Here is a 25979-nt window from a genome sequence, read left to right as displayed (position 1 = left end):
GGCAGAAACAAGAGGAGCTAAGAAAGGCTAGTATCTACTGAGTGCTGTGTGGGGAACTGCTGTCAGTGCTTTATATGCATTGACTCATTTAGTCCTCACAACACCCCTGTGAGTTAGTTAGTTATCATTATTGTCCACTCACAGGAGAGGAAACTCAGGCACAGGAAGGTTAAGTAATTTGCCCAAGGCCTTTACCATCTAGTCAGCCATGGAGGCACGAGTTGTACCGAGGGCTCGGCACCATGTAAGCAGATGACTATAGTGCAGTGCAAAGAGGAAGTATGAATTCTGTACAGAAGTAGCAAAAGGGAGGGAGGAGTTCAGTGTTTCTGGTAGGGGAGAGAGTAGGGCAGGGGAGATCTCGGGAGGAATAAATAGATGACGGGGAGGACCCAGATAAAGGAACATTCTGGCATGACCAGAGTGTGGAACCGTTGGTACAAGGTATGCATGTATGCACTGCAATTTTACTAAGTCACTTGCACAGCCATCCTCTCTGACCTTTTCTCTGCCTTGTTCTAATCACAGAGGATAGTCACATTTCATTTTACTCATTTCTGTGAGCAATTAAATGTGTGTTTTTTTAAAAATCTATTAGAAGGGGGTTATCCTTTTGGGGGTACCAGTCCTGCTCATCAAAACCATCATTAGAGTACAGTGTGTGATATTAAATATAAATATCAGTGTCTACTTACCTACCTACCTAAGAATTGCTAGAAATCTAACTAAGCGTTTCCTATGCAGTTGGGACCCAGATAATCACTCTTGGGAAGAACCAGAGAATTTGAGAGGCAGATTATTGAGGATACAGTTTAAATTTCAGAAAATAAGCAGGTATTTTGCAAAGAATGGTTAAGAGCCGTAATGAGATAAATATAGGGTGTCCTCCCCAAAATGTATACACACACTTGGAATAATTATAAAGTCCGTATTTATTAAAATACATTTCGTTTTCAAACTTGAGCTTGTCAGCTATTCAAGTGTGTGTACATTTTGGGGGAGTACCCTGTATATGTGATAAATATGTGACTCCTGGTTATATGTGGTTAGTCTGCCAGAGCCTGAGCTTCACCCACCCCATCACGTCCTTGGCCATACCCCACATGCCCAACGCCTCCCTCTGCCAAGAACTGCAGTCTGGGATTGGGAGCAGCGGGAGTAACGTGAGACTCAGCTGGCATGACGTTGTCTGTTTTGCACATTAGTTTCTACTTTTAAGAAAAGAAAGATAATGTTTAGTGGTTTATTTTAGGCCACATAAATGCCCCTACGTCAAAATAATTGTGTCATTATGGCTGTGTGGGCAAATAAATTATTCTTAGAAGTGAGTGAGGGCTTTTAATAAAGGAAAGAAGTAAATTCACATTTAGATGAATATATTTTTTGCCCCTTTGCAACACAGTTACTATGGCCACTCACGAGGATCGGCCAGGATTCATCTAACTCTGATGAAAGGCCCATCTATGGTCCAGGCTCTGAAAGAAAAGGTATAACACTACTACCACCCTGTGGTAATATGCTGTAATTCATTGTATTTTATGGAGGGGAATAGGGGGAAAGTATATCTGATGTGTATACAGCATGCACATTTTGTATCTTCTCCTTTAAATAACAGTATAATATGTTATAAAATTGTATATTTTTATCTCTTTAATTTACCTATTAGAAAAATACACATAGAAACTCCTAAAGAAGGAACCTATTAAAAATGGAGAGAGCCCTGGCCAGTGTGGCTCAGTTGGTTGGAGCTTCGTCCTGTACAATGAAAGGTGGTGGGTTCAATTCCTAGTCAGGGCACATACCCAGGTTGTGGGTTTGATTCCCGGTTGGGCACGTACTAAAGGCAATTGATGGATATTTCTCTCTCACATTGATGTGTCTCTCTCTTTTTCTCTCTCTCAAATCAATAAAAAGTATTTCCTCAGGTGAGGGGAAAAATAAAGAAAAATGGGGAGAAAGGTTAATCTTAGGAATTAACACATTAAAAGTTCACAGACTACAGTTTCTATAGCTTTTCTCAAGAGAATTACAAACCAGTATAAGGTACAAAGCACTTTAGCCATCATTAGATGGTTTATTGATATAGAGGGCAATTTGAATATATTGGGTCATCTCCATGATTTTGCTTTAGAATGCATTAATTTATATTTAAATGTGGGTTCCAAATATTAGAGTTTATAGTATTTCAAGCAAAATGATGAAGTTATTTTGAATACATTCAGTGGTGTCAGAATACTTCACTAGGCCTGGGGAAACCGCAGCTCCTTCATTGTTTCCTTATGCATATCCCTTGATTTCTTGAGGAGTGGACCTGATCATTTCTCACTTCTCAGGGTGTGTGCATGCTGCTGCAGCTAGGTGGGCACTGTTGGACAGGTTGAATTTTTCCTTTTTTGACAGCGGAGAGGTCCTAGGAGTTGTGGTGAAATATGCAGGATGAAAAGCTGCAGAACCATAGACCCATTTTCAGAGTATTATTTTTCACTTGACTTAACAAGCAGTGGTTTGCACAATATTAGAGGGCAGAGCTGCCGGTGCAGGACGGATGACCAGATTACACTTTTTTTCTCAGCATACACACCCTGAACACTGTGTGTGTGTAACATGTAAAAGTGTGTGTGTATTACATATAAAAGTAAACAGTTACTTCTGAAATTTTTAAAAAACCAAAACAATAGTGGTTGTGTATGAATAAAAACAAAAATGATTTCATAAACTTCTAGAATATGAAACGCCAAGATTGTTATGTGAATATTAAACAAACCCATGTAACCATCTTGCCGTGTAGTTTTTGGACTATCTTTCATGGAGCCATGGAACTACTTAGAGGTACTCGGAATGGGGGAGACTCCAGCTGGTCAGGTCTGGATTACCTTTCAGAAGTGCCTTGCCACATATATCCTCTGATTATTCAGATGCACAAAACTTCTTCAAATAGCAGTTTGTAAAAGGAGACATGTTTTATGATGTTGTAAATGACAAAGAACCGGAACCGCTTTATTGCATTATTATTAAAACTGGTTCCAGAAACACCTCATCTCCATTCTTCTATAAGCTGTGGGATCCCTCTTTTACTAGTACTGCATTGTCTCCGGGCTCCCGTCTGAAACACCCTGTCATTGCTCCCACTGTGATTCCTCTGCCAGCATTTGCTGTCTCGGCTGGGTTAGGCCGGTGCCAGCACAGGCTTTGGGCGGTGGTCTGGGCTGGAGACATATTAAGGAAGGGGAAGAAGCAGCGAGGGCTACTGTTCTTAACCTTACCTAACCCCCTCCCCGCATTTCCTGGTACACGATCATGTTCCGTATAAATCCAATGTCTTCATTCCCTCATTCAGAAGTTTATTCTGGTCTTCTGCAAATCAAATCCGCTTTTTTTCTGTAAATGATAGTTGAGAAGAGCCTGGTTTCTTACGGGCACCTAGCTCTCAAGAAGAGAAAGGTAAGAGCATGAGTGAGCATGCATAGCTATTAGACCCAAATTACCACCCTCACCCACCAAGAAGAGCCAATGGGCGTGGAGAGAGCATAGGAGTGGCAGATTAGTGGGGCTCCACCCACAGAGAGGAACATTTTAAGTTTGCAGTGATATGTTTTAGGAAAATTCTTACCAAATTTTTTAAATGCTCAAAGGCAGATAAGACCAAATGGTTAACCAATTAGTACCAATTAAAGGTGAATAAGAAATAACACTCCAAAAATGCTGAATTACTTTTTAAAGCACTTAATACAAATTATTATACTTGTTCATTTAAAAAAAAATATTATACTTAATGTTATTTATGAAAGTGTTTATTAAGCTTGGGTGACAATTACAATCACTAAAAGAGATTTTAATATGTATAGGTTCCTATGCCGTACAGTAGACGTGCTGAATCAAAACCTTCCAGTTGAACTGAGGCTGTTAATGTCTATCAAGTTTTCCATGTGGTTCAGATGACTAGACAGATTTTAGAACAACTGATGTATTTACTAAAGCTTAATGTAATATATGTATTAATTTCAATGAAGAGTTCAAATTTGATTTTTTTAAAAATATAATTTTATTGATTTCAGAGAGGAGGGAGAGGAAGAGAGAGACAGAAACATCAATGATGAGAGAGCATCCTTGATTGGCTGCTTCCTGCATGCCCCCTCCCCCACTGGGGATCGAGCCCGCAACCTGGGCATGTGTTCTGATTGTGAATCGAATCCGTGACCTCTTGATTCCTGGGTTGAAGCTCAACCGCTAAACTACACCTGGCTGGGCTCAAGTTTTATTTTAAGAAATTCATGGTGGGACAAAATTCAGAAGGGGAAAGAAGGATACAAGGCATAAAGCCAAAGGGCCTGGAATCAAGAGGAACTAATGGGAAATTTTGGAAGGTGAAAGAAAAGCCAGGTTTGAAGCAATTTAACAGGTGGCTGATAAAAGAGGTGAGAGACTGAATCAGAATGAGATCAAATGGCCTACTTTACAGAGCCACAAGATGAGAGACAATAGTCACACCTATACGTTCAGGTATGTTTGTGGAGAGAAATCGTTTTTATTTTATAATCACACACAAATATATAGAAAAGCTAATTAAAAAAAAGGCAATCCTACCTAATAAAAGAGTAATATGCAAATTGACCATACCTTCACTACACCCATAAGCCACACCCACCAGCCACGCCCACCAGCCAATCAGGAGCAAATATGCACATAAACCCAACCAAGATGGCTGCAGCCACAGAGAGCAAGAGGGAGGCTTGGGTTTCCCTGGCAACAGGAAGACAAGCTTTCCGCCTGCCCTTGCCAGCCTAGGCCTCCACTCAAGGCTACAAAGTTTCAATTATAGAAGGTAAACAAATCCAAACAGAAATGGCGGCAGCCACAGAGCTGGAAAGAGCAGGAGGCAAGGGTTGCCCCCAGCAATGGAGGAAGCTAAGCTTCTGCAGCCCTGGCCAGCCCAGGCCTCCGCTTAAGGCTATAAAGTTTCAATTATATTAGATACATAAGTCCCAACAGAAATGGCTGCATCCACGGAGCGAGCAGAAGGCTTGGCTCCACTCCAGGCTACAAAGTTTCAATTGTAGAAGGTAAATAAACTCCAGATACCAGGGCCTCCGCTTGGGTTGCCAGGGGGCGTGGCTGGACTGCAAACCACCACAGGCCCCTCGCTCAAGCCGCCCCATGCCCCAAGGGAACCCCCACCCTGATCCGGGACATCCTTCAGGGCAAACCAGCCAGCCCCCACCTGTGCACCAGGCCTCTATCCTATCTAATAAAAGAATAATATGCAGATTGACTATCACTCCAACACACAATATGGCTGCCCCCATGTGGTCAAAGATCCTGCCCCCAGGTGGACACAAGATGGCCAGCAGAGGAGGGCAGTTGAGAGGGACCAGGCCTGCAAGGGTGGGCAGTTGGAGGCGATCAACCCTGTAGGGGAGGGCAGTTAGGGGTGACCAGGCCGGCAGAGGAGGGAAGTTGGGGGCAAACAGGCTGGCACGGGAGCAGTTAGGCATCAATCAGGCTGGCAGTGGAGTGGTTAGGGGGTGATCAGGCTGGCAGGCAGAAGCAGTTAGGGGCAATCAGGAAGGCAGGCAGGCGAGCAGTTGGGAGCCAGCAGTCCTGGATTGTGAGTCGGACATCCCTCAAGGGGTCCCAGATTGGAGAGGGTGCAGGCTGGGCTGAGGGACACCCCCCCCCCTCTGTGCACGAATTTCATGCACCGGGCCTCTAGTCTATATATATAAAAGCCTAATCGACTGTCTGGCCGTTCCACCGGTAGCTATGATGTGCAATGACCACCAGGGGGCAGACACTCAACACACAGGCATGGAAACATGGAACAGACTGGTGAATCTCAGAGGGAAGGAGGGATGGGGGAGGGCGGGAAGAGATTAACCAAAGATCTTATATGTGTACTAGAGGCCCGGTGCACGAATTCGTGCACCGGTGTGGTCCCTCGGTCTGACCTGCAGGGATTGGGCCAAAACCGGCAGTCTGACATCCCTCGAGGGGTCCCAGATTGCGAGAGGATACAACCAGGCCGAAGGACCCCACCAGTGCACGAATCCGTGCACCGGGCCTCTAGTGTTATAATAATAGGGAGACATAATACATTTAATAGCAAACTTGTGTGAAGATAAGATTATATGCGGATCTGTGTCGTTTGTGTTTGACCACCTTTCAAGCCAAATTATGTAAGTTCAACTGTTGGAGAAATTATGGAAAAATAGAAAATTTGTTATACATACTAGTTGATTTCCACATTGCATAGGTATATCTGCCTTACATACCACCTGAGTACAGTATTAATGCTGATGAGATAGATGACCTCCCTTTATAATGATGAAATGGTAGTGAATAAAAGCAGTATGGCCTTCCATTTGGAGGGAAAAAAAGTAGAATAGTCAACAGCTAAATGGTTTTATTTTCTGCAGGAACATTTGCAAGTGAGCAAGAGATGGCCACAGAATAAGCTGGTCTGAGTCCAGTTCTCAGAACGCTGTCGAGTTCCTGCCCAGGCTCTTAAGATCATGTACAGTTCAAGATTCCCCAAACGGCATTTTAACTGCTTTCTTTGAATGTCAGTCTTCACATCATTCATTCATTTGTCAGTGAATAATTATTAAGAGCTGTCCTCTGAGCTGGGAACTGTGACAAGTGCTGGTGCTGCAGTGATGACGAAGGTGGGCAGGCCCTGTTCCCATGGAGCTCGCAGGCTAGTTGGGGAATAGATATATTAGTTTGGGGCTAATTGAATTTCCAAGTGCCAGTGGCTTTCAAGTGGCGTTATTACTTTCTAATTCTCACTGGTAAACAAGATGATATTCTCAGAAGTAAAATAATAACGTAGAGCAGTTGCAAACCCTGATCCATTATTATATTATATACAATTTCACGATTGATCTCTGTTCTTGTGTTTAATATTTAGAAAACGTGACACATTTCGGGACTGTATACTCTATGTGGTTGTACATGGTCTTTGTTTGACAGTTTCTCTAAATGGAAACATTGGGCCATTGTTCAGAAATGTTCTCTCTTTTTTTTAACTTGTATCAATCCCATTTACACCTTTTCCCAAAAGTACAACCTGCTAAAAGAGTCCCTTACTTATGGTTCTTCATATTTATATGGCATTTGGGAGTTTATGAAAGATATTTACACATATTTTGCTTTATACTAACAACTCTGAGGAATACAGGGCAGGTGATGTTTATCCTCACCTTTCAGATGGTGAAACTTAGGTTTATAGATGTTTTTATTTGTTTGAAGTCACAAAGCTAGTAAATGGTGGAGCCAGATGTGGAACCCAACCTGGAGCTCTTTTTAGGAGTCAGGTCTAATTCTTTTATACTTTCGATCATTATATTGACTTGTTGGAAAGAAACATTGGAATATCTATCATAAATAATGCTTGTTATGGGCACGAATGTTGATGATAATACCGCGTCACACCATGCATTCTTTCATATCCATTGTCCCATATATCACAACACAGTGATATACGGGTTCACTTCAGTCTGTAAAACTAAAGAGGCTTACCATTGAAGAATGGGAAGTAGACTCATGATGTTATAGTTTTGTACAGATGCCCAGGAAAGAAAGACAGCTTTACTGGAGATTACATGGCAAAATGGATTAGGAAATGTATATGGCAAAGAAAAATTCTCTGTTTGGGAAGATGGTGTAGACCATAGTTAAAAGAGGTAGGAGAGAAATAGATATATATGTAAAATATAGAGTGGTACAAACTCCCTTGGTCCATGTCTCAGTCTGTGCAGACTTGCTCTAACAAAAATACCATAAACTGGGTGGCTTAGACAACAAATATTTATTTCTCATAGTTTGGGAGACTCTGAAGTCCATGATCCAGGCACCGGCAGACTTGCTTCCTGGTTCTCAGACAGCCACCTTCTAGCTGTGTTCTCAGGTGACAAAGGGGTGGGGGAACTCTCTGGGTCTCTTAAGAGACAGTAATTCTATTCCTGAGGGCTCCTGCTCATGGCCTAATCACCTCCCAAAGGCCCTACCTCCTCACATCATCAAACTAGGCTTCAGGATTGCTTTTTTTAATCTCACCTGAGGATATGTTCATTGATTTAACAGAGGAAGGAAGGGAGTAGGGGAGGGAGAGAGACAGACGGTGGATCGAACCTGAAACCTAGGTATGTGCCGTGACCGGGAATTGAACCCGCCACCTTTTGGTGTACAGGATGACACTCCAACCAATGGAGCCACCCGGCTAGGGCTAGGATTTTAATTGTGGGTGAACACAAACATTCAGTGCATAGCAACCCACGTCTCCCATCACAAGATTCCATTCCTATTCCCTGGAAGAGAAGTTGAGGGGTCATGTTGGGATAATGCTAGGACGAACGAGGGAAGGTTCCTCTAGAATTTTTGAAGGCATCTGTAAAAGACGAGTCATCACCGGCATTTCTACTTCATCATATCGAACTCTTCACCTTACCTCTTTGATGGCCAAAAATAGCCAACATATGAAATGTACATTTATTAGAAAAATCAGGCAGTAACTGATTTTTCAAAGATTCTTAGCTTTATAAAAGCCTCGCTGAATGGCTGTTTGTAGAGTTTCATTCTCCTCAGGACGGGAAAGTAGTGTTCCATCTAAGTGACTTCAACTTGTGACACTGAAGTGTTTCTGGAAGTTTAGGTGGAATCCTAGAGCACCCGGGTGTGTTTAATTCAGAAGAGAAATTACTTTGTGTGTTCTGAGCAAGGGGTGTGAAATGAGCAATTCCATGGCTGTAAGACATTGGACTAAAAACAGCCTCAGAAAGCCAGCTGTGTACGTGATCTTTCAACTTAAAGCTTATTTTATTAAAAATTTTTTTCAAAGCCATCTTCACTTAGCTTTTCGTTTTAATATTTGGAAACTGGATTATCAGTTTACATTGAAGTCTATATGGCTTAACTGATTTTTCGTGAGTCAGATAACCACATTATATGACTAAATGGCAGTTAAATGTAAATGTTTCTAAGCCCTTTTTTGAGGAAGGGGAGAGTTTTTCCCTTACGCTAGAGATTGTGAACAAAATAGAGTTAATAAATCTAATACTTAATTTTAATAGATTTGTAATTATAATTCCAATAACTTTCTTATACTTGTTATTAACTTCAATTTGTTATTCAAATTGAACATTAATAATGAATGTAATAAATACTATGATTTTAAAGAATGAGTCCTTGTTTTATCACTTAGTATACTCATGATTTTGAGATTTTTGGAGCCACATATGTTTTTCTGTGAACCACACTTACGATTATACTAGTGACCCGGTGCACGGATTTGTGCACATTGAAAGGAAATTAATTAGAAGGTGGCTGGCAGGGCGGGACTGGGCGAGATGGGCTGGACATGCCCTGGAACCAACCTCTCGCAGTCCCGCCCCAGCTGGCTGCACCTGGGGTGGCGCCATGGCTTGAAGGGCATCTGTGAAGTGAGCAGGGTCCCTCCAGTAGGTGGGGTCCCTCGGCCTGGCCTACAGGGATTGGGCTGAAACCAGCTCTCCAACATCCCCCGAGGGGTCCCAGAGTGCGAGAGGGCACTCTGCAAAGTTGCTGTCGTACAGGGTGTGCAATGCAAACGCAAGTGTGCAGTAAACCAGATTCAGGGCCAACAGTGCCCCAGCAACAACATAACACACGGCCGAAGCTGGAATCGCGTGGCCCCACGAGGAATCAGGCTCCCTCCTCTCTGGTTTTAGGGTGTGTCACCTGAGAACCACCGCTGCCAAGTCCCTTCAGCTCAGCAGCTCCTACGTTGAGTGTCTGCCCCCTGGTGGTCAGTGCATGTCATACCTACCGGTCAGATGGACACTTAGCATATTAGCCTTTTATATATATAGAGGATTTGATAAAGCTGTTTGCAAATTAATCATTTTTTGTTATGCTTCTTCTTTTATAAAAAGTGTTTGTTTAAATTGCCATATGTAAACAGAAGTTTATTTTGAGGATTAACTCATGAGAATAATTGCCTCCTATTTAAATCTTTTAAATCACATCTCTTACAGGAAGGCAGGCCAGCCTCAGAATATTTTCTTTTTCTCTTCAAGAATTTAAAATTAACTGTGTATGTTACAACATAGAAAAATTTGTAAATCTTACACATCTTTGTATTCCCCACAGCCTCACACATTGCAGGTTAATCCATGCTTATGCAATATTTGAAGAACATAAAATTATATAGAAAAAAACCAAATTATTTGCTTTGAAAGTGATTATGTAAGGATCATCTCTAAATTAGCAATATTCTTAAAATCAAGATAGATATTTTTCTGTCCCTCTGCATGCACCTAGAGGCACATACACCTTTGTGCATTGTATCTGCTTGTTTTTATACATGTGAAAGGAGGCTCAGACCCGCTGAATGCTAGAAACCATAAAATAATTTCCAGACACCATTTCCTGTTTTCTAGTTCTTCCGTACTTTTAAAATACAAAGTTACCTTACATACCATTTCACTCTTTAACTGAAAGTTGTTGAAGTTTGGACTTTATGCTGTAGGCAGTAGGGAACTGATGAATACATAATACAATCCGCTTTTTGTTGTAGAGAATTATTCTAATAACCATGTAGAGAACGAAGTAGGTTATTTATGTTTTCTTAAAACAGTGCTTATTGAACACAAATAGACCAAACATTAAATTTTCTTCCTCATTGCCTTAAATAGAATTTTACAAAAATCACAATGCACTCGCTTCTGTAATTTGAATCTCCAAATGATTTGTTCTTTGGATAAGTTATATTTTACAGCATTTCAATACTTTGTGTTTGGGTTTAAGAATTATAGACTCTCCACGCAGTGTAACATTAGAGGCTAGAGCAGTGCAGCCGTGAAGCTCACAGCAATCTTCCCACTACCCGTTCTCCCGCAGTCTTTTGCATCTAGTTCCCCAAGCCAAAGGCCGAGAGCTTCCTTGGTTCTTTCCTCTCCTGTCCTTCATGCCTGTCAGTAACTTCAGTAGATTCTGCCTCCAAAATAACATCTCAAATTGCTCTACTCCTGTCCATGTCAGTGTTGCTAGAACTTATTTGGGATCGCTGCCTTGGACTACGGCAGCAGCCTCCCACCTGGCCCCCACTGCCTTTCGCACCCTTTCCCCATTCTCACCCTCCTGCTGCAAGCATTTTGCTTGCTTTTTGCACTTAGAATAAAAAGCCAGCAGCTCCTGGCTCTTGTCTCCCTTAGCTTCATCTCTTGACACTCTCCTCCTGCTCCAGCTATTATTTGCCCTCACAGTGGCCTTTGAACACATTCTCTTCTTCCAAGAAGCTCTTATTATTCTGGCCTGGCAGATACTCTCTGAAGTTAATAGCATAATGATATCACCATAATAACACTTTCTGCCATTTATTGGATGTTTTCTGTAACCCAGACAGGGTAAGTGGTCTCCAGACATCATCTTGTAATTAAATTAGGTGCAACAAGCTTGTGAGGCTGGTATTATTATTCCCATATTTTAGGAGAGGAAACGGGCACAGAGAGCTGGGGTAACTTGCCCAGGTCATAGCTAGTGTGTGGCAGAGCCGGTCTGGAAGTTTGTCTGTCAGCGTCCAAACTCAGCTCTTTGGTACCAGAGTTTCAAAAATATTTTGTTGCCGTTAAATGTTAGGGATCTCTCAGCAATTCCTAGAGGGCAGTCTTAGAGCAGGCTATAGAGAAAATCTGAAATCGAAGGTAAACATTAATATAATTTAGCTACCTTATTGGTGACAACAAACTTTTCTCAATGTTTTCTGTCTTGTTGATAATAAAAGACACTGTAGTGCATAGGTTGGGAGTAAACTGTTCACTCAGATAGGTATGGATTTAATCTTGGTACCTGCTATATATGAACTGGCACTTGAGATATATCAGTGTGCAATCCAGTGGGGTGAATTTAATTCTGTTTCTATAAGCTGTTTTTGTCTTGGAGGCTCATGATATCCTTACTGCTCTTCTGTGAATTCGGTGTAAATGTGATCCATCTTGGACCCCATCCAAGGGGATCTATTAGAGTTAGTCCTATGACCTGTCTCCTGAGGATAATCTCATAACAAGGCTGTAAGTTTATTTTGCTATAAGTGTAGTTTCCTGCTTTCTTACTTTATTTTTTTTTTTTACTTCCAATTGAGATGAAACATTAAGTTTAATTTTATTATGTATAATAAACTCAAGGACCTTCTAATAGGGGTAGCACAATAAACACAATAAATATGTAAATTACATGATACATGAGAAGATAGTACTTTGTGTGGGGGAGTAAGACCAAGATGGGGAGATACAGAGAGCATGTTGCTGGGTTAAACTGGCGGTCAATGAGGTGGGTCTCGCTGAGGAGGTGAGGGAGGTGGGCAGATGGGTATCTGAGGGGAGAGCAGTCCAGGCAGAGGGACCAGGTAGTATCCAGACCTAAGGGAGGAGAATGCATGCCACCTAAAAGCAAAGCACCCTTGCCGGTGGAGGGGACCGAGTGTAGGGGAGATACTAGATGAGGTTGGAGGGGTTCCAGGCATTTTGTTGGTGATGATGAAATGAACTTGGATACATAAAGCACTTAGCACAGGGTCTGGCCCGGGGTTACAGAGCCCCTGTCTACCTCTTCCAGCCACATCTGCTGCTTCCCCTTGTAAGCTCTTCCTTGCATTTATAACTGAAAGCTTTTTGAAGATCTCCCAAATATCCACGGTGTTTTAAACCTTTCTAATTTTGCACACACCTGAAACACCCTTCTTCATCCCTTGTCATTCTGATAAACTCCCCAGAGAGGACTTTGGATCCCTCTGAACAGAGCCGATGCTTCCTTCTCTGGACTGCCATGCACAGTGCTTTGAACGTGTGTTTGTTACAGTAACGTGTCACTAGCTGGATGCTATTTAATGACCACTTCCTGTGTGCCATGCAATAAGTCCTTTACATGTTCTTAATTTATTCCTCACAACAACCCCAGAAGTTATCCCATTTTGTAGATGGATGAAGACATAAGGAAGTTTAGTAGTTTGTTTAAGATCATCCAGCTACTGAGTGGTGGCACCAGGAGTTGAATACAAGATTTTTGACTCCAGAGCCCCTGCTTTTTTTTAAAATTTATTTTTAAACTAGAGGCCTGGTGCACAAAATTCATGCACTGGCCAGGGGGGGTCCCTCATCCCAGCCTGCCCCCTCTCATATACTGGCAGCCCTCAGGGGATGTCCTACTGATGGCTTGGAGCGGGCCTAAGCCGCAGTCTGGCCTCCCTCTGCAGGAGGTGACCGGACTGATCAGGGGAAGGCGCCACCCCCATCACCTGCTGCTGCTGCCACTGCTGCAGCTGCCAAGGTGTTTTCATCAACACAGACTCCAGTCCCTTCACCATGAAAAAAAATGACAACTTTCTTTAGGCATTTTCAAGATGTCTCTTTCATAGGATATGACATTTCTTTCTTTCTTTCTTTTTTTTTATCCTTACCTGAGGATATGTTTCCATTGATTTTTAGAGAGCTTGGAAGAGAGAGGGAAAGACAGAGAGAAACATCAATGTGCGAGGGACACTTTGATTGGTTGCCTCCTGCATGAACCCTGACCTGGGCCCTGGCCAGGGAGGAGCCTGCAACCTAGGTACATGCCCTTGATCAGAATCGAACCCGGACCCTGCAGTCAGCAGGCCGAGGCTCTATTCACTGAACCAAACTGGCTAGGGCAGGATATGACATTTTTTAGCCCCTCCAGCAGCGGACCTTAGTTTTTTCCTCCAGGAGTGTGGTGGAAAAATCCTAGATCACCTTCTTGGATTCTTATTACCCAAGTTACTAAGAACACTGTGAGTGGCGGCGTACAGGGAGCTTAGCCAATGAGCCGTCAGAAAAGGTGTTTCCTCTGCAGCTCATGTGCAGAGGACCCCCTGCGTTGTGTCCGCTGGGCTGGGGGCTTGCCCCGAGCTGCGCAGCGGCCTCCGGGGGCACCCCCCAGCCCAGCAGCCCCGCGTTGTGTCCGCAGCCCTCCCTCCCTCCGCGGCCAGGGTGCGGGACACTATGGATGCCACCATCTTTGTCATGGAGTGATGGTTAATTTGCATATTACCCTTTTATTAGATTAGATTATAGTTGACATACAGTATTACCTTAGTTTCAGGTGTACAACATAGTGATTAGAGATTTATATAACTTATAAAGTGATCACTCTAGTAAGTCTAGTATCCATCTGACACCATATGTAGTTATTATAATACTAGAGGCCTAGTGCACGAAATTCATGCATGAGTAGGGTCCTTAGCAGCTGTCGGCTGCCGGCCAGGGCCTTTCTTCATTCCTCACTGCCCCCTGTTGGTCAGCACACATCATAGCAAGCGATCGAACTCCCGATCGGTCAAACTCCCTAGGGGACACTTTGCATATTAGGCTTTTATATATATATATATTGATTGTATTCATGAACACTGCCAGATGGGAGGGGTGAGAAAGGTGAAAGAAGTACCAATTTTCAGTTTTAAAAATAGTCAGGGATGCAAATCCCATGCCTTTTAAAATCATTACATTATTCCATGTCTCTACCCTTTTCACCATTTATTAAATACTGACTACATGCAAGTCATCGTGTGCATCCCACTGTGTTGCGAGGATTAGTTTGTGTGCTTGTGCCTTTCAGACTGTTTGTGCCTACTTGGAGGTCAGGGAACGGGGCCAGTTACCGTTGCTCTTTGGGACTTTGCACATGTGCTCCCTTGGTCGAACAAAAAGGAGAAGAAAACATTCTCTTCCGAAATTTGTGGGACCTGGAAAGCAATATTTAAAATAGTAATGATAGTGAGTCATTAATTGTGAGTTTTATTTGGTTTTGGATTTCATTGTAATCATGTCATTGTGCTTTTCCTTCTCCCCAGACCAGTATTAAAGAGGGACAACTGTTGAAGCAAACCAGTTCTTTCCAAAGGTGGAAAAAGCGATACTTCAAGCTTCGAGGCCGTACACTTTATTATGCAAAGGACTCAAAGGTAATTTGAGAGAATACTAGTTGCAAGCACCTGAGATTGTGGATGGATTTAAAATTTTGGTTCTCTGAACTGTTTTTGTCTTGGGGCTCACTATAGCCTTTCTGCTCTTATATGAATTCAGTATAAATGTGACCTATCTTGGACCAAATCCCAAGGGAGCCCATTTGAGTCAGTTTCATGGCGTGTACCATAAGGAGAATGGAATAGGAAGGTTCTAGTGTAGTTTCCTTTCCTCCTTACCTTCCTGCTTCCTCTCTCCCTCCTTCATTTCTTCCTTCCATTTTTTTCCTTCCAGTCTTTTTTTCCTTCCAATTAAATAAAATATTAAATGTAACCTTATTAGATAGAATAAACTCAGGATTTTGTATTTTCTCCCCTTTCTTGCTATTTTTTACATTATAAATACTTTCCTGACCGTGAGTGTGAGCATTGCTATACTTGTGACAAATCAGAGTTCCTATCCCAGTTCCAACATATTCCAGTGCAGTGCCGTGGACGCATGTGATCGTGAGAGGTGGCTAAATGACATAATAGACATGAGTGCTTACATAGTGCCTGGCACACAGAAGAATCACTCATTATGCTGGAGATTAGGAATAAAAATCGTGGCCTGGCTGGTGTGGCTCTGGTTGAGCATCCACCTCTGAACCAGGAAGACACAGTTTGATTCCTGGTCAGGGCATTTGCCAGGGTTGTGGGCTCGGTCCCCAGCGGTGTGCAGGAGGCAGCTGTTCAGTGATTTTCTCTCATCATTGATGTTTCTATCTCTCCCTTCCTTTCTGAAATCAATAAAAAATATATTTAAAATTCTTTAAAAATAAAAATCATAGTGAAATAAAAGTAAGACTTTAAATAATCCTATCTAATAAAGAGGGAATATGCTAATTGACCATCATGCCCTCACAAAGATGGCGGCGCCCACAGCCAATAAGGAGGGAATATGCCCTCAAAGATGGCAGCGCCCAGTTCCCTTAGCCCCGCTGGGTTGGCAGGCACGTGGCACGGCCGGGCCTGCCCCGCGCGCCTGCCTCCAGAGTCCCCCAGTCTCCTCAGTCCCCCAGCTACCCAGGGCCAGCCCAAGGCACAGGCAAGCCTCGGATGTCGGCTGCTCAGCCACCCAGGGCTGCCCGAGGCTCAGGTAACCAGGGTTGGCTGAGGCTTGCACTGCCGGCAGTGGCAGCAGCAGAGGTGTGATGGGGGCGTTGCCTTCCCCTGATTGCCGGGTCGCCTCCCACCCCTGAGGGCTCCCGGACTGTGAGAGGGGGCAGGCCGGGCTGAGGGACCCGCCCCCCTCCAGTGCATGAATTTTCATGCACCGGGCCTCTAGATTTTATATAACAGTTGAATAAAGTAAGAGTGATGTCGTTTTGAATGAAAAAAATTGTAATGATTGTTTCCATTTAGATCTGATATTCTAGGATTCTTTAAAAAATAAACATTAAGATTTCTTATTACTGTGCCAATTGAGTTATTATTTCCATATTAAAGAACTTAAGTTCCTGATGTAATTCGTAGCATTATATACCAGGAAGTAAAAACAAATCAACAAACAAAACCTAAATCTTAGTTTATGCAGCTGTAGAAACAATAACCACATAAAACAGTCTTGTTTTAAAAGTTGTTATGTGTAGGCTTGTTTCTGGTCTGGCTCCATCCTGACTTCACCTGTGTCTCTCGGCGGCACTGACCAGCCAGTCTCAGCCTTGCTCTTGGTCTCCCATCTCCAGTGATTTTCCCTCTGTCTCCACTTGACAAAATTCTCTGTTATCTTTAAGATCCCCCTCAAATAGCCTTTATTTCATTTGTCACAAGAGAAAGAGTTTAAGTGTTCTTTGTTGGAGAAGTCATCTGTGATCTTCCAGAGCATTTCGCAGTATCTCACCTCTTCCACTGTAATAGTCTATCTTACATTAAAATTAGTTGTGTCTATTTAATCACACATTTTAACCTGTGCTAGGTTATAAATTCTTTTCAGTCAGGGAACAAGTCTTGTAGTCAGATTGGTTGGATTGAAGCATAACCCCCTGGAGATCTTGGGGGTGGGGTGGAAGCTATCAGAGAAGGGGACACCCCCCCTCCCCCTTTTCTGCACTTGCAGAGAAGCATTGTTGTACTGCCTTGCTGGAAGAACAATGAGGAGTGTGAACAATGACCAAATGACTAAGTGGGAAGGGTACATTTATTTATTAGAATTTCTGAATTTCTAAATTGTATATATTTTTAAAAATGCTCACCTGAAGATATGTTTTTATTGATTTTAGAAGGGGGTGGGGGGGAATAACATCGGTGTTAGAGAAAAACATTGATTGGTTGCCTCCCATATGCTCCCTGACTGGAGATCACAACCCCAACCTTTTTTGATGTACTGGATGACACTCCAGCCAATTGAGACATCCGTCCAGGGCTAAATTATACATTTTTAAAGATTTCGTTTCTATGGCGTTTTTACCATTGACACTTTTTTTCTTAAAACCACTTTTAAGAGTATAAAAGAAACATCATCTTATGTTTGCAGAGCACATTCTCATCTCATTTGAACACATTTATAAATGAGGAATGTAAGATTCAGAAAGTTCAGTAACTCACCATGATCTGAGGCAAGACTAGTTTTTTCTTTCTCCCTTAGCAAATTTGGGAACAACGTTGCCTCTGCCTTCCTGGCAAAGTTCTTACAAGGTTTAAAGATAGTGCTGTGTGTGTGTGTGTGTGTGTGTGTGTGTGTGTGTGTGTGTGTGTGTGTGTTGCCTTTAGTAGATTCCCCATGAATTGTGTGTGTGTGTGTGTGTGTGTAGTAGATTGTGTGTGTGTGTGTGTGTGTGTGTTGCCTTTAGTAGATTCCCCATGAATTATGCTTCCAGAGAGCACAGAGCATTTTGCATCAAACAGTGTCCTGAAGTTCTTTGAGTTGTTTTCAGTTTGGGATTTATGTGTTAGTTGTACTTTGTGACTTTACTCACAAAGTATCACTGACTTAAATTTTTCTTTATTTTCTGTTCCTAATTCCTGACATAGCCTCATGGTCATGACCTGATAGTAAAAGACTTACTGAGGAGCACTGAGTTCGGTTTTCATTTAATGTTTGTGTTCTTTTTCATTAACAGTCTCTGATATTTGATGAAGTTGACCTCTCAGATGCCAGTGTAGCTGAAGCAAGCACAAAAAATGCTAACAACAGTTTCACGGTATGATTATATTTTGCTAACTCCCTACTCCGAAATTATAAATGTCCTTTCCTAACATATAAAGAATGCCCTTTTCAATTACCAACTGTATGTCAACCTATGCTGTTGGAGCTCTTTGCTAACACAATAAGCTTGATTAACTACATTGAATACTCTAACACCCAACACCATTCATGCTTGTAATGTGAGTGATTTAAATTTTCCACCTCCTTTAAATCTAATGCTTCAACTAATTTAATTGTTCTTAAATATTCAAAAATTTTGGTTTTCACCTTCAATCTCAAAAATAATATGTTCCCCTTTTCTTCTGCTTTTACTCTAGTTCAGGCCTTCATTTCTTCTCACTTAGGTAATTGATTTGGTAGCTATTTAAGAGGTGTCTTTTGTCCATTTAATTCTTTTCCTTTCTAATCACAAATCCCATTGTTTAAAACACTTCACTGGCTTGCCATCGCCTGCCAAGCTGCATCTCCAGCTCCATTTTAAAGTCTTATAAAATCGTGCCTCAGTATCTCGTGTTGGTGGTAATATTTGACTTCATACACCCTGCCAGTCCAGCATTTTTGCCTGTGCCTATGCTTTTCTTATTCCCTCTGACTTACATGATTCCTCCTCCATCTGTACTTGTTGAAATTCTATCAGTTCTTCAAATCCTATCTCAGATATCCCATTCTTCTACTTTTTTGATTCAAAGAAAGGAATTGAGTACCCTACATTGAGTACTATGTGCTTATTATATGCTGAGATGGACGGATGGATAAATAAATAAATACATACATATCACTTCCCTTTAAGATACAATATAGTTCAGTGAAGTTCATCTGGGGTTCCTTTTAGTTCCTCTAAGATGCATTGCTCTCGTTATGTAGTCGTCCTCACTCACACTCCCAATCCCCGCTCTAAGGAGCCACCACTGCCGACAGCAGTGTGTGTCCATCCCCCAGGCAGGCCAGGGCAGGGAGGACAGACAGGTAAGTAAGTACCAAGCAGGGCCATGATGGAGGTAAGCATTGGTAGGGCTGGGGGTGGGGAAGGAAGCACATGAGTTCAGATTTTGTCTTATTGATTTATGGGTATGTGGGATAACGCATGGTGTAAATAGGCCTTCCCCCTCTTCCTCCCCCCTCCCTAGGGAGAGTTTAGTTTGAGAAGAGGAAAGCCAAGAATAGAATCCTGGGAAAAATGTTAAAATTTAAGGTTTGACCAATAAAGACTGAGAGAGAGCATTCTGAAGTCTAGAAGGAGCATCAGGAGGCAGTGATGTTATAAAAAGCCAGTGGAAGAGCGTTTCAAGACGGAAGTTGCTAAACATCAAATACGGTTGAGAGGTCAAGTCAAAGAAGAAATGAAAATTGCTTGTTGAATTTGTTAGCTCGGAGGTCATTTGGTCACATTGATGTGAATAGTTCTGTGGAGTCTGGCATGCATCAGGCTGCCCCGAGAATGCAGCGTGGAAAGGCAGAGGGAGCCCGGGTAGGTTACATTTCCTAAAAACTGGGCTCTTAAAGGAGAGCAAGGAGAGCTAGAAGAATGGTCAGGCTCGAAGAGAGAGTTTTGGTTTTGTTGTTCTTTTGCTTTGTTTTTAAAATGGGTTTTGAGCGTGTATGAATGAAGAGAGGAAAGAGCTGTTAGAATCAAAAGTTGAAGCTTCAGGAGAGAGAGTGAATAACTGATGGAGATGATTGCTGAGTAAGCGGAGAGCAAAGCAACCGTCACAGGGTTAAGAGGTTAGCATCAGGAGACAGAAAGTTTTATGGAAGTAGGCAGGAAGTTCATATATTTTGATCCCAATATGACTATTTTCTTAGTGAAATTGAAGACAAGGTAGCCTGCCATGAGTAAGAGTTTAGTAGAGTTTGGAGTAGCTTCTGTAGAAATGAGAATTGAAACGGAATAGGTTCCTGTGGAAGATTTCCTAGGTAGTAAGTGGTGTCACAGTGTCTACCAAAGATTGGAGATCAAGTTTAGTAATGTTCTTAATTCTTAGGCCTATGGCATTTTCTTTAAGATGGGGCTAGAGACCAGCTAAATTGATCCAGGGTTGATGGTTTTAGGGAATGTTGAACAGAAAGAGAAAGGGATTGTTGGATATTTGGGGGATTAATAACTCATCCACCTGCCCCTTCTGAGTTCTCAAATTTTGAGAATGAAACACAAATGTTAAGGGACAGCGTTTAATGGCCGAACAGGTTCCAGAGATTCTGATAAACTACAGAAATTCTGATAAATTGTTTGGAGACCTACGGCCAACATGTTGTTTATTCTTCTTTCCTCCCAAGTGATTGTGGGGTAGGGTGATCAGCCAGTCAGATTAACCACTTGCCTCCTGTGGGGAGTCTCCCGTCTATGAAGACTCATGGGGGAGGGGGAGGTAGAGTTTAGTCTGAAAGAAGGTTCCAGCATTTAAGATGTGAAGGATGGAATAATTTCAGGTGTAGGGTATTGGAGTAGATAAAGGTTAAGGGAACTGAGAAGCTTGGGTTTGGGAGAGGTTATTCAAATCTGAGTTCTTTCTTGGACCTCCAGCTGCATTGCAGGCTCTCCTATTGTACCTTTCTTATAGAACTTATTATATGCTGCCTTATGTTGAGTTAAATACTTACTATTTTTATTATAACCTCCTTGAGGCCAGGGACTGTGTCAGATATTTTTACCTCATATCACTATCCATAAGTATTTGTTGATTTAATTAATAAAATGAGCGTTTATTTTAGACATGAGAAGACTTTTTGTTAAAATATTTTCAAGTAATTTCTTCACTTCATCAAATACTATTTCTGAAGTTTGTTTGGATTAGAAATGTGGAGACTAAAATGTTAGGTAGATTGCTTAGATTTTACAGCAAATCAATTTGGAAGAACTTTCCAGGGCATAAAAAGAAACAAGAGATATGATTTCCATAAGTAATTGACAATCCTCCCTATCTTTGAATACTTAAATATTCCACCTTACTCTGGATTACAGTGACTGCTATTGAGGCTGCTATTTTGGCTGGTTCACGTCAGAGGTTAATGGTGGAGTTTGGTGGTGTGATGGCTGGGGAATCTAGGGATGGCCAAGTTCTGCTTCCCTGCAGCCACTTCTCTCCTTGAAGTCCCTAAGGATGATATATTTACAAGGGAAAATCTGTAATTAGTAAATGGAACGTGGAAAAGCTGTGCTTTCCCTGAAAACCTAGTGCCAAACTCTAGTAAAGTGAGTTCTAGAGTGAGTGTTGTAGGGAGCCGGACAGAAATGAGTTAACCGAGGAAGTCACTCAGCATCATTTCTGCTGCATTCAATAGGATATGAGCGAGTCGCCAAGGCTGGCTGAGCTGCAGGGAGGGGACATTACACACATGAGAGTCATGTCAAAGGATTTGCCGATATGGTGAAAACCTACCTACACAATCATTCCTTTTCCTTTCTTGCACAGTTCAGTGCTCCCATCCTTGGAGTCCATAACTTTGTTCTTTGTTTTGGTTATCTAAATCACCACAGATATTATATTAGTTTTCTGTTGCTCTGTATCAATTACCATAAACTTTATGGCTAAAAACACTACCAGTTTATTATCTCATCATTTTGTGTGCTTTTTTAAATCCTCATCGAGGATATGTTTTTATTGAATTTTTTTTTTTTTAAGAAAGGAGTCAGGGGTGAGGGGGAGAGAAGCATTGATGTAAGAACAAAACATCAATCGGTTGCCTCCCCAGCTGGGGATTGAACCTGCAACCTAGGTATGTGCCCTGACTAGGAATCGAACCTTTTAGTGTAGAGGACAATGCTCCAACTAACTGAGCCACCGACCAGGGCTATGTCACAGTTTTTGTGGGTCACAGCATAGTTGGGTTCCTCTGTTCCAAGTCTCACAATGTTGAAATATATACTAGAGGCCCGGTGCATGGATTCGTGCACTGGTGGGGGGCATGGCCTGCGGGATCGGCCTGCTGTGGGAGCGCCACTCATCCTGGTCAGCTGAGCAGCTGTGGACCCGTCCTCTGAGCAGCTGCTCCTGTTGTGGGAGTGCCACTCATCCCGGTCAGTGAGCGGCGCTCCCACTGTGGGAGCATCACAGACCACCGGGGGGGCAGCTCCTGTGTTGAGCGTCTTCCCCTGGTGGTCAGTGTGCATCATAGCAACTGGTCAACTGGTTGTTCTGGTCATTCTGCCGTTCGGTCGCTGGGCTTTTATACACACACACACACACACACACACACACACACACACGTATATTTACATTAAATAGGGCTAATTTTGACCAAGGTTTGAGTTTGTGATTTTGTAAGTGTCTTCTGCAATAGGCAACAACCATGACAACAACATTGAAAACATTTTCTGTGATAGTAGGAGACAGTGATGTGATAGGGAATGGAAAAGGACAATTCTGGACAGTCTTATTGGCATTTTTTAAACTTTTAAATTAATGATCATCATTAATTTATTTGTAATTTAATTTCTGCCATGGCATTTTCTATGATGTGAAATATATACTACATTCTTAATTTTTTTGTTCATTTTCTGTTTTATTTTATTGATATTTGCATGGTTTTCAATTTTATTTTCACTTAACATTTTTATCTTTAACATATCTCTGCTGTGTGTGAATGTGTTCTTGTATTAGACTGCAGAACAGAATTGATTTCTCTTTGGCCACACTGGTGCCCTCCTGATGTTCCATCCTGGGTTCTTTCCTGTCATGCAGTGTTCTGTTGACAATATATTATAAGCTCCTAGAAGTTTGGGAATTTTCAAGGAGAATGCGGCTGAACTTTATCTTGAGAAAATATTTCATCCGTCTACCTTTCAGAGGTGTAGTGAACATTTATTTACACTTTAACTCATATTAATAAGTGTTATTGGGAAAAGCAACCATTCTGTGATAAATAAGATACAATCATTCCTTCTTAGGTAAGAGTTACTTGCTAAAGAAGAAGTTCTTAATTACTTGAAAGTCACCACAATCACATGCTGTATGTTCAGCTTCTAAGGCATGCTGTTCAAATAGCTCGACTGTTTTCTTTAAATTTTAATGAAGCTTAGGCTACACCTTAAACAAATAAGTCATTATTTCAAAGAAATTATACTAACATTGTTAAAACTTCTTAGGGAAGTTTGTAAAGAAAGTAGCATTTTTTTTTAACTAGAAAGAAATACAAAGGTAATTGTGTGTGTTTTTTATCTTAGATGTTTATACATTACCTCTATTTTGAATTTATCAATAATTATTTTCTTTATTGATTAAGGTATTACATATGTGTCCTTATCATCCCATTGCCCTCCCCCCACTCTTGACCTCACCCCCCTGGTGTCTGTGTCTATTGGTTATGCTTATATGCATGCATACAAGTCCTTTGGTTGATCTCGCCCTCTAACCCCCACTCTCCCCTACCTTCCCTCTGAGTTTTGAGCATCTGATCGATGCTTCTCTGTCTCTGGATCTGTTTTTGTTCATCAGTTTATGTTATTCATTATATTCCACAAATGAGTGAGATCATGTGATATTTATCTTTCTCTGACTTATTTCGCTTAGCATAATGCTTTCCATGTCCATCCATACTGTTGCAAATGGTAGGAGTTCCTGCCTTTTTACAGCAGTGTATTATCCCATTGTGTAGATGTACCACAGTTTTTTAAGCCACTCATCTGCTGATGGGCACTTAGGCTGTTTCCAAATCTTAGCTATGGTAAATTGTGCTGCTATGAACATAGGGGTGCATATATCCTTTCTGATTTGTGTTTCTAGTTTCTTGGGATATATTCCTAGAAGTGGGATCACTGGGTCAGATGGGAGTTCCATTTTTAGTTTTTTGAGGAAACTCCATACTGTTCTCCACAGTGGCTGCACCAGTCTGCATTCCCACCAGCAGTGCATGAGGATTCCTATTTCTCCGCATCCTCGCCAGCATTTGTTGTTTGTTGATTTGTTGATGATAACCATTGTGACAGGTGTGAGATGGTACCGCCTTGTCACCATTCTGACAGGTGTGAGATGGTACCGCATTGTCATTTTGACTTGCATCTCTCGGATGATTAGTGACTGAGCATGTTTTCATATGTCTCTTGGCCTTCCTTATGTCCCATGCCATGTCTTTTTAATATTTGAGGGAATATCATGTAAAAGGGCAGTAGACAGGTTTTGTTCGACTCAGTGTGTAGGACATAGACTGTGTTTGAATTCACAGAGGGTCAATTTCAGCTCTAGGCAAAAGAGAACTCTAACTTGAGCCATGTGATAGAACAGGTCCCTTGTGAGGTAATGGCTCGCCCAGTGTTAGAACTCTCTAGTCATCTCATTCCCTGTGAACGAACATGGGCCTTCAGGAAGAAAGTTCTCACAGCAAATTCAGGTTGTGAATGCTGAAATGAATTTCTCTAGGTTGGATGGCTAATAGCTGTGCACAGTGCATAGCTAGTCCAGAATTTGGGGCTCTCAGCTCTTGGGGTTTTATTGGGAGTGGGCAAGGAGGAGTGGATTTAGAGATTTCTGGCCACTGTGGTGGACCCTGTAAACACACTGTCTCAACATAGCATTCAGCAAAGCCAAGTGACGTCCTTTCAGTATGCTTCTGGGGAGGTCTTTGCGTGGTGTGCATATGTGGGAGGGTGTGATGGGGCATGGCGGAGAGCAGAATTTCCTTGCAGGCACAGAAATTGTCTTCTTCACCACTTAATCCCCAAGGCTAACACAGGGCCCGGCACTGAGGGGAAAGACAATAACTAGTTGTTGAATAAATGAAGGAATAATGTGTCTTGTTGAATGAATGCTATTTGTAAACTCTAGCTTTTCTTTGAGAGAAAAATTTCATTTCAAGTGTTAGCTTAGAGATCAGTTTTCTACCTCTCCCCCCATGATATTGGGTTGTAATATATCTATAAATACTTGTCTTCTCATTGCAATCTTTATATCATGACCCAGACTGTTTTTATATCAAAAGTAAATTTCATAATTATGATTCTTGCCAATTGTAATCATTTCAGTGATCCACATAACTATTAGATGCCTAAGAGTGGAAAAATTAATATTTTTTACATCTAGGTTGGTTAAAATATTTTATAGCACTTTAAAATGACACCACATTAATGCAATTTGAGTGTTTTTTTTGCCTTTTAAAATTGACATATATGGTTTAGATGGCTTTATACTAAGAAAGCTAATAATTTATGTTGTTTGAAATTTGTATTCTTTTTTCTATAACATAGACATCCATTTTAGAAATGAAATATCTTATTGTTTCGATGAATGTATTATATTTATCTTTATGTACATTTAGTGACATATCATCTTTTCCAACAGTAAAACCCAGAGAAATACCTCTTGAATCTATTATGAAATTTCTCAGACCAAAATCCTAGTAGGTAAAAACCAAAGGACTTGTATGCTTGCATATAAGCATAACCAATGGACAGACACCAGGGGTGTGAGGGCATGAACGGGAGGTAGGGTGGGGGGGCAAGAGGGGGATAAGGACACATATGTAATACCTTAATCAATCAAAAAAGAAAGAAAACCATTGGCCCTTTTTTGGCTAGTCTTGGTGTGGACATAAGCTATAGGTGGAAGAACTGTGCTTTTGTCTCTACCATCACCAGTCACCTTCCATAAATCTTTGAAATGGACATTCTGAGGTAGCCAAGAACCAGTGAGCATGTCCCTGAGTATTCAGGCAACCCTGGAGCTCCGGGAGCCTGGGCTTATTTGCATAATCAGACCTGGGAGTCCCAGCACACAGGCCAGTTTCATCAGCAGGTCTGTCATGGTGTGAATAGACACTATCACTAGTTTGGGAGGGAGGGTTTATCATCTAGAGAACTGTGTCCCTGGAGGTCCAGCCAGGGTACCGTGTTAGGTTGCTGTGCTTGGCATC

The 25979-nt window shown here is 41.8% G+C and overlaps 1 protein-coding gene across 1 annotated transcript in view; it reads left to right on the top strand.

The window, feature by feature from the left end:
• Nucleotides 1-25979, top strand: part of DGKH (diacylglycerol kinase eta) — a 193032-nt gene that overhangs the window by 80254 nt on the left and 86799 nt on the right. The window contains exons 3-4 of the mRNA XM_054719825.1: nt 14840-14950; nt 18052-18132. Of these exons, the coding sequence (XP_054575800.1) occupies nt 14840-14950; nt 18052-18132 (192 nt within the window). The remainder of the gene's footprint in view (nt 1-14839; nt 14951-18051; nt 18133-25979) is intronic.

This window comes from Eptesicus fuscus, chromosome 8 (genome assembly GCF_027574615.1).
Source record: "Eptesicus fuscus isolate TK198812 chromosome 8, DD_ASM_mEF_20220401, whole genome shotgun sequence".
Lineage (NCBI taxonomy): Eukaryota > Metazoa > Chordata > Mammalia > Chiroptera > Vespertilionidae > Eptesicus > Eptesicus fuscus.
This window is presented reverse-complemented; position numbering and strand designations above follow the sequence as displayed.